At 43.2% G+C, this 11,850-nt stretch overlaps 1 protein-coding gene across 1 annotated transcript in view; it reads right to left on the reverse strand.

Moving 5' to 3' along the window:
- The window catches only part of VIPR2 (vasoactive intestinal peptide receptor 2), a 67,644-nt gene extending 60,370 nt beyond the window's left edge, over positions 1-7,274 (reverse strand). The window contains exon 1 of the mRNA XM_080385858.1: positions 1,439-7,274. Coding sequence (XP_080241984.1) covers positions 1,439-1,489 — 51 coding nt within the window. The 5' untranslated portion in view covers positions 1,490-7,274. The remainder of the gene's footprint in view (positions 1-1,438) is intronic.
- Between the last annotated feature and the right edge of the window lie 4,576 nt (positions 7,275-11,850).

Below are 11,850 nucleotides of genomic sequence, written 5' to 3' on the forward strand. Positions count from 1 at the left end.
TATTATAATTACTGGGTCTTGGAAAGTTAGATGCCAGTAAATATAAACATTAATTAAATGAGGGATAAATAAAAGCAGCTACTACAATTAAGAAACCTGCCAAAGTGACTTCTCTGTCTCTCATACTTCCAAAAGAACTGCAAGCTTCCCAGTACCAGTGACCTAATAGTGATGGTTACTTTGAGAATATAAATTTGTTAGGACCCAAAGGTAACGCATTACTTTCCAAACCTGTGACACCTGCCGCACTGTAACATACTTTGTTCTAATACATACACCTGTTTCATTCACATGTACTTCACCAAGCTAAAGAGATTTAGGGTTCGAGACTTTGTGGCACTGACCACATCCCTAAACACATCAAGAACCCCAAAATGGATTTTGAGGGCACTCTCCACCTTTCAGGGCTGGTGCTCATCCACCTTTCCCTCTGCTTTCCTAAGGGTAGGATACCCTTTGTAACCACCGAGTACTGAGCACACTGCACAGGTTCAGGCACAGCGAGCTGGGGGTCCGGCTGGGGGGTCTCCCTGCGGATTTAGCAGTTTCACAGTCATCTAGAACAGCAGTTTGACTGGTAAAACATTTCTTCTGACAAAAGTGGCTTACATTTACCTTCAGGGCAGCTTCCCGACTTTTGGTGGAAGCGATTTTGTTTTGAACTTACAGTAAAAAAAGATGGAAACATTTATAGGGCAGATTTTTTTATTTTTTCGTAAATCGCGTTGCCAGCAACGTTACAGAGTTCTACAAATAACCAAAGAGATGCTTAAAAAGTACAAAGACGTTAACAACAGACGCCCTAAATTTGACGACTTTACTACTCTTGAGTGCTTTGCACGTTGTTAGGCGGTTGCATGTATTAAGGAGAATTTAACCACGCGGCAGCTTTCCCCCGCATGACGGCTGCCAGCGATCCTCCAGCCGCACCGGGCAGAGCTCCGACAGCTCCGGCGGACAGCGCGGAGCAAAGCCCCCCGACCCACGGCCCGGCCGCCCCAGCGCCGCTCCGCCGGGGTGGGGACGGGCCCAGCCGCGCTGCCCCGCCGGGGCGGAGCCGTCCCGGCCCCCGAGGACCGCCCGGGGGTGCGGGGCGCCGGCGCCCCCCGTCTGCGCGTCCGGCCCGGTGGCGGCTGAGGAGCGCTCCCCCCTGCGAGAGCCCTGCCCGGGGCGCCCGGTGAGGGCGAGCGGCGGGCGTCGCTTGTCTCCCGAAGTGAGCGCGGTGGGGCCGAAGTGTCCGCACCTGCTACGGCTGCCGCTGAGCCCCCCGCCGCCGCGGCCGGGAACGGGGGAAGCTGTGAGGCACCCCCAGCCCGCGGGGCTCCGCGCAGGCACCCCAGGGACGGGGGCGGCGGGAACAGCCGCAGGGGTCACCCCGTCCGCGGTCCGGAGGGGCCAGTTTTACCCTGCTCCCGGCAGCGAGCGCGGGGTGACTTACCCGCCCCAGGCTCCAGCAGAGGGAGAGGAGGAGGACCGGCAGGTTCCTCATGCCAGCCGAACGCCAAGGCCGGCGGGCTCCGCTGCCCCGCGCCGCTCCGCGGGCCCCTTTCTAAGGCGGCGAGCAGGGGCCGGGTCCCGCCGCGGCACCATAGGGCCCGGGGGCCGCCGCCGCGCCCAGCCGAGCCCCCGGCCCCGCGGGCGGCTGCCGCCCTGTGGCTGCAGGCGGCTCCCGCACCTGCCCCGGCCGCCTCCCGCCCGCCGCTCCGGCGGCCGTCAGCTCCCGGCCCGACTGAGCCCCTGCCCACCGCCTCTCTGCGCTCAGCTCCTCCTCTAGATCCTGGCTCCCTTCCCTCCCGCTTCTCCTCAGCCCCTCTCCTCGGCTTCCTTTTCTCCTCCTCCCTCTCCCTGCCGCGGTTGCTCCCCCCATAAGAGGTGCGAGCCGCTCCCCGCCGCCGGGACGCCCCCCGTCCGTCCCAGCCCCCCGCAGGTGCTCCCCCGCCACCCCGGGCTGCCGCCGGCTTACGGACGGCATTTACCCCTCTCTGCCTGCCTCGGTGTGCCGGGGGAGCCCCTTCTCATGGGTTCACACGCAGCAGGGCCTGGGTGCCCGTCCGGGCAGCCTGCCGGAGCCGGCACCGGAGCGCCGTGAAACCGCTGAGGTAACCGAGCGCGGACAGACACACACGACCCCCGCCCCCCGATGTGGGGTAAGTGAAATGATCCCTGGCAGGGTCAGTCTTGTCACCGGGTGGATCAGCAACTGTATCACAAAATCTTTCTTCCCCTCAAGCTGCTTCTTTTTCGAGGTCTCAACAGAGGACCAAGTTGAAGGCAACTCGGTGTGGTTGCTTGGCAGTTTACACCAGGTGTGGATCTTGGGTTTGCCTGACAAGGCATATAAAATATATAATTAAGTGACATTTATGTTAGCCCATGGCTTCTGTAGAAAAAGCTGAGTTTGTATGCTGGTTTAAAAGCTGAGAATGAGAATAAAGTAGTTGTCTTTCCCCTGTATTGTATGTGCTATAATTTAAGTACTGTGTGTGAAAAGGGACTGAGTGGGCAACGTAAGACTCTCCTAAATAGTCATATGCCACCCAAAATAACCAGCTATAAGCAAACCAAGGACACTTCTGCAAGAAAGCTGAAGAGACTTTTCACATTTTTAAATGCATTTGCAAAACTTGTTTTCATATATTGGGAAGAAAGACCTGATTATAACCTGTGATATCATTAAAAAGAAAAACCACAAGCCATAATGAGCAGTGTTATAACCTGCATGCTGAGAGCAGAGGGAAACATGCAGAAAGAAAAACTTCTTGTAGGATAGCATATGATTAAGTAACGAAAATACTTTTGTTGTGACAGAAAATAGTACCCCTTTGGACTGACTTTGATCTGTACACGACAGGTGTACTGAAACGCCAGATTGCACCTACTCCTGAAACAGCTGGGTTGGAGAAGAACCTGGTTCTGCCGCTAGCTCTGAGATTCCTGGGCAGCCTCTCAGGTCAAACTCAGGTCTCTTGGAAATGGAGAATTGCACAGTGGAACCCCGCTGATTCCCGAGACCGATGCCTGAGGTTCCTCTGCAGGCTCCTGGTTATTGACACGTGCAGCCTGGGCGCGCTCCTTGCAATTTCTTAAGAGCCATAGGTCTTTTCCAAACCATTTCTCAAAACCATTTTTTAAATCTTATCTTTCACAAGAACTTGATGTCTTATCATTATTGCAAGGCTTTGGAAAAATCCTTTCTGTCTTCTCTTTACAAGTTTGGGGTGGGTTTTTTTTTCCACTTTGTGATGGCTGGCATCCTGCTAAGAAAGCAGTCACTCTCATGAGTGAAATTTATACATGCCAAGAAGGCTCTTCAGCTACTTCAGCAGTAGACCCAACAGCAGTCTGTGTGTGGAGGAGCTGTCAGACAGACTGTCCACCAGCAGCACTGCCCCAGCTGCTGAGGACACAAGAGCTGCCAGACACCAAAACCCAGTGTTTGATTCCTTGAGCAAATGATTCATTAGGCTGTTGAAGCTGAGTAGCCTGGGAAACCAATTAACGAATTAGTATTAACATGCTGTGTAGAAACAGTCTTGGGAACTGTCATCATTATTCCTTCTGTGGAATGACAGAAACTAGTATCTTGGGTAGTAGGCAGTCCACATATCCCAGAACTGGCAAAAAAAGTTTTGAAACTTGCATCTTTTCTGTAAGAAGATTGTCCAGAGTCAGATTTTTGTGATGTTTTGTTTGCAATGAATCAGCATTTTTAGGTGAAAAGAAAAATCATCAGTTATTTCTCAGCCATTTCTTCTGTCGCTATTCCCAGTGACTCTGACATGAAAGAGACATCAGATGAAAGAGATGCATCAAATAGTAATATTTTTTTAGATATAGCTAAGTACTTTTTTTTTTTCCTGAAGAGAATACAAATTATTGATGGATGAAACCCATAAAATGTGGTTCAAATTCTTTTCACTTAAACATAGCACAGTTCAGAGTCCTGTTATAGCAGAAGCAGAGGGGGGAAAGAACAAGAATGGAACTAAACCAGCTGTTTCATATATATGAATGGTGTGTATATATGTTATATATGTCTATGTATTATATAGATATATATAAGAATGAGACTGATGCTTTTATTCAGCAAAGAATGGATAGGGTTATGAAGGAGCCAAGGAGTCATATAAATTTAGACAGTCAGTGTAGATTTGATGCCATTTCCGAGAACAACCTGTCAAGTTCAAAGGAGAGAACAAAGAGGGATTTTGTGGAGCTATCCATGAGGCACAGGAGGACTGCACAGACATGGAAGAAAAGGATGGAGTCCAAACATGGAGAGAAATTCATCCTCTCTTCACAATAAAGCTGGTAGAAAAGTAAATGCAGTTTGATTGAAACAGATACTGTTTTGAATTCAGCAGAGTCTGAGTGTTACAGTGAGGGCAGTAAGAGCTGAAATCAAAAGTTCAGCAGCAGGTAATGGACGTAGTGGCAAGCAGTGCCAAGGTACCGCAGGCTCTCTGCTCCCACAGCATATGCAGAAGCCAAAAGGTTTGCTCCAATTCCAGCTGTTGGATAAGTCTAGCTGCAAAGAAAGGTACATGCCAGTGCGGTTAGAAGTAGTAAGTACCTTCTGTCTGGCTATCTGTTTCTTCGGAATCCTCTAATACACAGTGTTGGCAATAAAGTAGCTGATGTGATTTTGGTCAGGCTTTCCATACTGAAGCAAAGTCATCCATTCCCATTTTAGCTTAATCCTTATTTAAATTGTTTGTGGAGTTCAAGATGTTTTGACAACTTGTGTTCTATCCACAAATCATATTCATGTCATGTGTATAAAGACTAAAAAACTATTGCTTTCATTGTTTAAAAGGAGGTTGACTTTTGTTCAATCATCTAAAAATTACTGTTTACACAATGCAATAACATACAGTTGCCAGAAATACCTGAACCACATGAAAAACTTAGAAGGGTTTCCCTCAAAGCATGTGTACAAGATGTCTTGGATAACATGCCTTTTCCAAGGGTGGCCATCTCTTGAGCTGCTCAAGTTATTTCCCATGTTTTGAGTCCTGCTTTCAAGACTGTAGAGAGATTTTTTGCTTTCACTTTATGCAGAATTCTGTACTAACTCCCATTGCAAAAGGAATGCACTTCCTAAGCCTTCACACTTAGCAAAGACACTAGGTCTTCGTCAGATATTCGCAAATCTCCCAAAGGCACTCTCTACTGTCATCCTGCATTTTGTTAGGCTTTCCACCCCACCCCACCCCCAGAATTCCAGATACTTTAGATTCCTCAGCCATGGAAATAGAGGTTAGAGAGGGTTTCCAGGAAAAAGAAATTGTGACTTTAATGTACACACTGTTTGGACCTTTTATATGGGAGAAGATTAAAGTTTCCCAAAATTTTAGCATCAGTAACTATTAACATAAATGATCCTATTGAGCCTCTATCAGATGGAAGCATATCAAAGAAGGTGCCAGGCCTGAGTGGAGCAAACAGCGTGTGTCCTGCTTATGACAATGGGAATCCAGACCTTGGGCAGGTGCCGGGGGACATAGGGCTACCCCCCCCCCCCCCTTTCAGCAGCAGTGTAGGGTTGCTACTGTCCAGCAGCTGACCCTCCTGCACCAAATGTAGTAGCTGCAGTAAAGAGGATAAGGTGAAATGTAGATTCTCTGAATAAACAAAAAAACCTCACCAATGTATTTTGTCTGCAACTCCAGCAAGTGTTCAAAAAGTTCTAGTTATTTTGAACTTCTGTTGTTACTGATCATCTTACTTGAACCTTATACTCATTTCTTAGAAAAAGAAGCAATACCATGCAAAGGGAGAGTTTTCTAAGAAAAAGCTGTCTTTAAGGATCACCTCAACTTTTTAATTCTCTTCCATTTCAGCATCCCCAGCAGTGCCCCGCTGTAGTAGCTTCATGCTGTAGCTGAGAGCATGTCTTTTACTGGTGGTGCACAAACTGCTCCACAAACTGCTTTTTTTGCTGTAGCCTCCAAAATGGTAATTTACCAACCTCAGCATGCCAAATGCACCGAAACAGTGCATATTCCTAACCAACAACATAGTGATATGAAGAACTCTTCAGAGTGGTCTTTCTGTAATCTGCAGGTAGCTTGACTACTCAAAAATAGGTCTTTGCAGATTAGAAGCACAAAGAAATTCTATGAAAATAGACTTTTCTTTTTGGTATGTTAAGCCCAGGACTTTTAAACTGCTTGTTTAAAGAGATGTCTACAACCATGAAGTCTTTGGTCAGGATATGGCACAGGGACATTTTTCACAAAGACACAGCATGTAGTCTATAACACTACATGTGAAGTATGCAATTTTATCACCTCTCCCTCAAATTTGTAAGACTCCCGCATCTTTTGTAATTTCAAAAGAGCGAGAGAAGTCCCTTCAATATAATAAACCTCTCCAATTTCTAGGGTATTCTATTTTTCCTATTTCCATTATAGGCAAGAGAAAGGGCCCTTTCTGGCAAGTCCTTTCATTAATACTTATTGAACGCATTCCATTAGTAAGTATTCTGTTACATTCACATATATAGGTGAAGCAGAATCTGATCTTTTAAGTTTATAAATTAAATGTAAAATAAATTATTTGGGTATCTGGCATAATGGAAAATACTTGGCTAATGTAATTTTAGCCACAATATGCTACAAAGCTCCAGGCTTGATCAGTGGGCTTTGAGTCTTTTACTGGCCATGAAGACATCTAATCTTTTTATTCTGATGTATTTTTTATTCTTATACAGTGAGAGGAAAATTTTCCCTATTATTTTTAGGGGGTTTGTAATGATCAGTTATTATGATGATAATGTTTTTTTGTACAATTTAAAGGGTAGACTTTGCCACAAAATGCTAGAGGCAAAACTCAAAAACTGCAAAAAAAACCCCAAAACAAAACAAAAAACAACTGAGAAAGTGGCAGGCAAGGCTTCAGAAAAGTAGAGAAGAATACGTGCAGAAGGGAAAACAAATGGAAAATAGAATAAAATACAAATAGTATTTATCAAGAGAAGTCAGTATCATCTTGATTCAATACTTTTCTTTACCGAGAAAAAGTAAGAAATTGTCTTGCTACACAAAGAAAAGGCATTAGATTTATTCTAGACAGCTGTCAGTAAAGTATTTGATACAGTGCCATAGAAACTGCTAGTTAAAATTGAAATGATGGAGGTTAATGAAAAATCTGTTTGGCCAAAATGTGGTTAAACGAACCTGACAAATAATGCCGATGTGTAAATAGGAGGATAAAAGGAAATAGCAGCAAAGCTCCTGAGAGATCATGCTGGGGTCCTATTTTATTATTTTTAGCAAAACAAAATTTGCTAATGATTCAAGGTGTTGTCAATAGTAAGCAGTATGTGGATATCCTACAGAACTGGAACAACTGAAAATGAAGTACTAGAAAAAAGCTGGAAATAAAATAAAGCAAAATGGAAGGTCATGTGCTAAAGAACAAGTGTTTCCACCATAAGCTAAAGTGCAATAGCAGGATGTCCTGTGTGTACAAGTCAGTGTGTGGCAAATATGAGTATTAATGTGACATGGCTGTGAAAAATAGCTGTGATCTTAACAGATATGGGAGAGATACTTGCTGGTAGAGGTAGAAAAGTAATGAGGCTAACTAACACGCAAAGGACCGGTCAGATCTTATCTGGAGTGTTGCATATAAATTTAGCAATCCACAGCCAAGAACGATTAATTTAGAAGGTGCAGAGCAAATAAATGAAAACCTAAGTATTTTAGAGAACACTTGGTTCAATCGCCTGCTAAAATATAAACCGAGATGAAATATGTTGCCAGGAAAGGAACTATGTAGACTAAGGAAATTTGGCAAAAAAACAGGTGGATTAACCTAGGTGAGAGTAAATGCATGGATTGATATCCAGATAGCTGTTCTGGACAAATATTTTAACAGTGAGGGCAAAAAAAGAAATTTCTTTTCAAGGTAGAATTTGATTAGCCAGTGAAAAGGATTTTGTGTTGTGTTCCCGTGCACAAACAGGAGGCCAGGCTTTTCTAGAGGTCTTTTCCCAAGCCCGTATCCTACTTTGTGGTAAGTAGTCCCCCTCCAAACCTTTAAAACTGTTCTACAGAAAATTGGTTGCTGGAGGTTTTTGACTTGTTACACAGAAAACTTAATTCTCTATAAAAAGTGCACACCTTTGTGGAAAATACCTGTTTTCCATCAAAAATAGGTCTATTTTTTGCCAGAAATACAAATATTTAGCTTTTGTATAATTTTTTTTCATTTGGGGCTTTTCAAAACAACCATAGATTTTGCTAGAGGGGGAAAAAAAGTCTCTACCAGGCTCTACTTTCTGAAGATTTTTTGCTCAGTGGGACCTTTTCTTGGTACAAAACAGATTTTAGGCCAATTTACAAAACCTGGATCTGGATCTTCATTTTTTGGTAATCTGGGAGTATTTGTGTCAAGAGCCCTGTACTGGGCTCTTCTCCAGAAACAGTGGAAAATGAAACATTAAGGCTTGTACTAAAGGGTGATTAAAAAGGAGATGAAAAATCCAGGCCACCCCTAGTCTTGGTACATTAGAGTGCTAATTCTGAAGGATTTTAGGTCTTTTAATACAGCCAAGTACATATATAGTGAATTTTCAGTCAGAGTAAGTTACAGCTTGAGGTTGCTTTGATTGTTAAGGTTTTGTATCTTTAGGATAGAATGTTGTTTATACCATGGGGTTTTTTTCCGACACTTCAGGAAGAAGACTGAAGCTTGGCATACCTTAGAAATCCAGAACATTATTGTGCCAAAACCTCTGAATAACCAACAGCCTAATGGGTTATACATAAAGCAAAAATTCAGAAAGGAGATGAGATTTCAGTGTAGTTATCAATATGGGACTTGATTTCTCTTGCTTAGCTCAAGTATACCCAGGAGACATGAAAGGGGAAACTTAATCTTTAGTGTAATCAAACTTCTAAACAAATGAAAATTGCTGTCTCCATTAAGACAAAAATTCAACAGCATAAGGTAGTAATTGAAGCCTAATTGTTCAGTGTAATATGATCTGAACGATGCTCTGATCAGGAATGTATTACTGAAGTTTGTGTGAGGAATTTTCCCACATAGCAGGAGGGTAAAAGAAATACATGTTGACAAAACAAGCCCCTGTAATCCACAGGAATGTTCCACAGACAAAATCAATACCACCCACTTCAGGCACCCAAGTTAAACAGAAAAGTTGTCACACAGGCTGCTAGTGTTAGTGGGTGAAGAAAGATGGGCATTTGTGCAAAATGAAATACTAGGAACAAAGGTGTGCTTTGTCCTGTGGAGATGGCATCTTTGATACTTTCTCTTTGGTTGATATGAGCTACTTGCTTTGAAAGTTGTTAGAAATGGATGGAAAATGACAGCCAGATTCATGGTCCAGCTTCAAGAGGAGACATGGAGGATGCATTTGAGCAGAGAGAGTAGATCGGACAGCCAGGAGCTGTATGTTCAAACCCTTTCAGGCTTACATGGCTCTGGAAATCCACATTTCCCACTTCCTGGGCCAGTGCATTGCTGTGGTATTACACAACAGATGTGTCTTAACAACTATGGCTTTAAATAGATGTAATAAAGTGCTTGTAGGCCCTAGATGCTCACATCTTGCTGGAAAAAAAAGTATGTTTATGCTGGATCTTGCCCCATATTTCCTGAATCATTCTTTAACAAGTTGTAAGTCCTGAGGAACTAACTCTGAGATCGCTTGCTCTGATTCTAGAGGTGTGTTGAGTGGCCTTGGGTTTGTTGTAGCTGAAGTGGGTATTGAGGAAGCTCAGACTGGAATCACGGAACCCTCAAGAGAAACTGGGTATTGGCTTGTTAGCCTTAATCCTGCATTTGTGGCCCAACCCTGTTCACTTTGAGAGCAATGACAACAGTCCCATTGGCTTCAGCTGGGAACACAATCAAGCACTTGGCTTGAAACCATGTAAATACTGCTCCAACCTAAAATTTCTATAAATCACACTGCTCTTTTTGAGGTGAGCACATAGCTGGCTGGGCTTATGATCATCAGAGGAATGATGGCACAGTCTTCTCCTTTTTTAAGTATCTTACAGTACCTATAGTGTAGGGCATTTCATATACTGAGGAATGATAAGCACTAACTAAATATGCCAGCAATTAGCTAACCACGCATGCTGAACTGAAATGCCAATTCAACTTTTCCCCAGTTGCAAAGCTATTTTGGGTTGGAAGCTTAGAAATTAATCCTAAGAGATGTAATTTCGCTGCTTTAATATATACTGTTTTTAATGGAATTGTGCAGAATGATTAGTGAGAGGCAAATGTCAAAAAACCAGACAGAAACTGACTCACCAGTCATAGGATTTAATACTAAGGTCAAGCTATGGAAATACAATGGTGCTCAATCTTTATTATCTTTCACCTTATGTAGTGATTTACATGGGAGAAAAATGACTGGAGTGGATGTAATGTCCTATTTTTCAAATTTTGATGAGATTTTACATATTCCTTCCACAGTTGTCAGCAATGGCACAGGGCAAAAAGCATTTAAAACAAGACAAGAACCCAAAACAAAGGAACAAGTTCAGAATGTCCTAGAAGATGATTATGAGCAATTGCCTACAGAGATTTTAAGGTTTATTTTATTTTTATATTTTTTGAGTATAGTGAAATGTGACATTCTGCCCAAATAGAGCATAGCAAGAGCACACACAGTGCACTTTCCCTTCCTAGTCATTCCACTTTCCCCCTCTTTTTCTTAATGCATTTGCATATGCCGATTGGTAATAAACCTTTAATGTTGATGGTTTTTTTTATTTGCAAAACAGCTTTCATGACAGAGCTTTGATTGCCTGGGCTGCTCTAAAGTAAATGAGCTTCAAATTACATTATGCTTGAACTAACTGCATGTACTCACTAGAAGTATCTCAGTCCGTAGTGGCACAGGAAGACAGGAAAGATGAAATGCTAACACCAGGTTTCATGCAATACTAAATGTACATGTTGGTATTACTGATTTTCTTCTTCTCTATTGCTGAAACAGCCCCCAGCTCACACATTCTCTAAGTCTTTGCTGAAGTTCTGTCCCTTAACTGCTACTCATCACCCTATGCTACTGTTCTGCATTTTGGTTGTGGTATGGTGATGAATTACAGGACTCAGATTCAAAGTGTCATCTACTTGTGTTCTCACTGTTCGTTTTTCATCTGGCCTTTCTGCTCTGCTGTCTATCCACCTTGTACTGGCTGGGCACTAGATAGCGTTTGGTAGTAATTTAACTCTTTTTTCCCTCAACAGCTTCTTAAGGTCATTTGCCAGCTCCCACTTGTCAAGCCATGATGCTGACTTACCTGGGGAGCCCAATGTGTGGTCAATATCCGGATTTCAAATTACCCAGTGACTAAGATTCTGACCGCAGTAGCCACAGCAACTTCATTACTACTTTGTTTTGAATATATTGCTCGTAGAGGTCACTTGCCTAACTGAATTTGAAATGAACAGCCTTTCTGTTATTTCTGGAAAGAATTATGTGTTTCTGAAAATGAATGGTTGGGGTTTTTTTCTGTTTTCTTGTAGCTACTCTGAAATACGAAGGGCTTGCCATTCTGCCAAGGGATAAGTGCATTGATTATGTTAATGCTGATGGAAAGAATGATGAAGACATGATGCTGCAGAAAGAATACAGAAGGGAAGAATCAAATTCAAGGAGGTAGCACAAATCTGAAGACATAGATGGTTGCTCATGAAATGATGAAACACAATAAATGTTCATGGAATTATGATGTATTCCATACAAGGTGTATAGGATGATACTTGACACTGTCACTTTCTGTGGAGTCTGATTCCCCTGGGCCTCTTGGGTTAAGGGATAAGTGATGTCTGGGTAAGGCATTGGTGTCATTTTCA

Source organism: Falco punctatus (assembly GCF_963210335.1).
Source record: "Falco punctatus genome assembly, chromosome: 4".
In the NCBI taxonomy this organism is placed as follows: domain Eukaryota; kingdom Metazoa; phylum Chordata; class Aves; order Falconiformes; family Falconidae; genus Falco; species Falco punctatus.